The 3,133-nt window shown below is 36.7% G+C and overlaps 1 protein-coding gene across 1 annotated transcript; it reads left to right on the forward strand.

The window, feature by feature from the left end:
• The first annotated feature begins 2,315 nt into the window (after positions 1–2,315).
• On the forward strand, positions 2,316–2,886 carry LOC126004055 (60S ribosomal protein L17-like). The gene has a single exon (XM_049770464.1). The coding sequence runs from the start codon at positions 2,316–2,318 to the stop codon at positions 2,853–2,855; it is 540 nt and encodes a 179-aa protein (XP_049626421.1). The 3' UTR covers positions 2,856–2,886.
• The last annotated feature ends 247 nt before the right edge of the window (positions 2,887–3,133 follow it).

A 3,133-nucleotide genomic window follows, 5' to 3' on the forward strand; every position in this document is an offset into this window, starting at 1 on the left:
CTAATATTTTGTTAAGGATTTTTGTATCCATGTTCATTAATGAGCTGGTCTGTAGTTTTCTTGCTTGTTGATATCTGTGTCAGATTTGGAAATGATCGTGATATTAGCATCATAAAAGTATTAGGATTTCCATCTTTTTGATGTTTTGGAAGAGTCTAAGGATCAATGGTATTAATTCTTCTCTGAATGTTTAATGAAATTCATCTGTAAACCCATCTGGTTCTAGACTTTTTTTCCTGTGAAGTTTCTTAATTACCTTTCAATTTCCTTACTTGTGATTGGCCTGTTTAGGCTTTCTACTTTCTCTTCATTAAATATTAAGAGATGGTATTTTTCTAGAAATCTGTCTATTTCTTCTTGGTTCTCTAGCTTAACTATGTACAATTATTCATAATAAGCTCTCATGATGTCTTGGATTTCTTGGAGTTCTGTTTAATGGCTTCCATTTCATCTCTGATTCAATTTATTAGAGCATTTTCCCTTTTTCTCCTGGTAAGTCTTGCCAGTGGTTTGTTTATCTTGTTTATTCTTTCATAAACTTAGCTCCTGGTCTCATTAATTCTTTGTATTTATTTATTTATTTGTTTCAATATTGTTGATTTCTGCTTTGACTTTTATTTTTCCTGTTTTTCTGCTTCTGTTTGGGTTCCTTTGCTTTTGGTTTTTCATATATTTAAGGTGTCCAATTAGGTCATTAATTTTATCTCTTTTTTAAAAGAAGTTATTTTTGCAAATGCCTTGCAATAACCTGGCACATAGCACCTTTTAGATTGTTGATGTTCACTTCACATGTATCAACTCCTATATTAGTAGAAATTGTATATAATAACTTACATATTTTTCCATCTTGTTTTCTCTGTATTATATTCAGAATATGTTATAATAAAGTCTGTAACATTTCCCTACTCACACTTTGGAAGCCTTATCAACAAGATTGCATTTAAGAAATGTATGTATTTAAGACATATACTTTTATTTTGGTCACTGGTATATGATTCTGGAAAACTACACTTCCTTGTCCCTCTCCTATTCTATTCTGGTACTCTTAGATGACTTGACTTGCAAGAACTAAAGATACTCTAGGTTTTCTTGTGACTGTGCTTAAATTCTTGAAGCTTGAATTATGCTATCTTCAACTTTTCCATTTTAACACGTGATTGCCTCCTTCAAAGATATCTTGATAGATAGGGTAGTTTTCCAACCACGTTAAAGGCTGTTACCACATGGCAGAATTTAATGCTGCCTCATTGCATAGTGAGAACACATCTGAATCTCCTTGTTATTAACCATTACCATTTTTTTCCTCCACAGTGAAGTCTTGATATATCTCCTGCAACTCTGGTGACAGGAAAAAATATCTGAAAAGCTTTATCCTGTGTACAGTGATGATGCCCAATCTGACGACATTCTGAGTTGAAAGCTTTGACAGTACAGTGACGCTAGTAAAGTTACTTTTCTGGAACCATCATCCCTACACTTGGTTCTGGGTGAAGGATGGGTGGGACAAGCTTGACACTTCTAATTTCCAGGAAACAGCTGACAGAGATATCCTTTATTAGCCAAACAGATGTTAAGAGTCTTGAAGTGCCTAAAATTAAACTGAATTATAAAGGCATTCCCCTGGGTATATGAATTTTCAATTGATCAAGAAAGAAATTGGGGAAAACAAACTCTGAATTACTAATGGTCTATAGAAAAACAGGACCTTAGACATGGAGCAAGGATTGGTGACTTCATGAAGTGAGATTTAAAGAATAAGCTTAGTTTAAATTAGGATAGGGAGGAGAAAAGAATCTCTTATCTTTCTTTATATACTGTTTTGCTTAAGGTTGCTCTTCCCAGGAACTAATTGATGCCATTAAATAGGACCTAACAATACTTCATATCTTTTTTTACTTTTATTGTGGTCAAAAAGAATTACAGTTCGTTCACAGTAATATTTGTGGTACATAATGATAATGAATGAGGGACATTCACACCACCAGTGTTGTCCTCCCTTCACCCCTGTTTCCAGCATACATCCCACATCTCCCTCCTTTACACCCATAATTCTAGTGCAACTGTTCCCTCCTTGTACAGCTTATTGTAGATTGGGCATTGATTCTGTTGTCATTGACTTTGGATTTGGTATTCATGTTTGATCAGTTTTTATTTCCACCAAATGAACATTTGACTGTCTGGTCTTGGTACCATAGGGGGGAGAAAGAAAGAAAAAAAGGCAAACAAAAAAAAGAAGTTCTCTCACTTCTTCATATCTTGAGGAGATTTACAGGATTAGAAATAGAATTAGTTGGGCTGTAGGTGATCCCGCCGAGATGGTGCGCTATTCGCTGGTCCCCGAAAACCCGACCAAATCATGCAAGTCCAGAGGCTCGAACCTTCGCGTTCGGGAAACAGCTCAGACCATCAAAGGCATGCATATCCGAAAAGCCACTAAGTATCTGAAAGACGTCACCCTGCAAAAGCAGTGTGTGCCCTTCCGGTATTACAATGGTGGTGTTGGCAGGTGTGCCCAGGCCAAACAGTGGGGTTGGACACAGGGTCGTTGGCCCAAAAAAAGTGCTGAATTTTTACTGCACATGCTTAAAAATGCAGAGAGCAATGCTGAACTTAAGGGTTTAGATGTTGATTCCCTGGTCATCGAGCATATTCAGGTGAACAAAGCACCCAAGATGCGCCGCAGGACTTACAGGGCTCATGGGCGTATTAACCCATACATGAGTTCTCCCTGCCACATTGAGATGATTCTGACTGAGAAAGAGCAGATAGTTCCTAAACCTGAAGAGGAAGTTGCACAGAAGAAAAAGATCTCACAGAAGAAACTGAAGAAGCAAAAACTTATGGCACGGGAATAAACTAAGCATAAAATAAATGGATCTAACTAAAAAAAAAAATAGAATTAGTTAAATTGGAGATCATGGGACTTTGCTTAAGTGAGACCATAGATTTTGAAAAAGTCAGAGTGTTCTATTTATTTAACCCCAGTAATGTCAGGATATAGGGTGTCTGGCTCTTCCATTCTGTATTCAAGGATCCTTTATCAAGAGGGGCCAGGTCTTATTGAATTGTTTATCAGATATCAGGAGACCCAGCCTTAGTTTGCTAGTTCTGTGTGGCTGCTTTTTGTTTACCA

This window comes from Suncus etruscus, chromosome 1 (assembly GCF_024139225.1).
Source record: "Suncus etruscus isolate mSunEtr1 chromosome 1, mSunEtr1.pri.cur, whole genome shotgun sequence".
Taxonomy (NCBI): Eukaryota; Metazoa; Chordata; class Mammalia; order Eulipotyphla; family Soricidae; genus Suncus; species Suncus etruscus.

Bases quoted from the DNA above. Each gene is read 5' to 3' on its own strand.
- LOC126004055 (XM_049770464.1), top strand. From the start codon at position 2,316: ATGGTGCGCTATTCGCTGGTCCCCGAAAACCCGACCAAATCATGCAAG.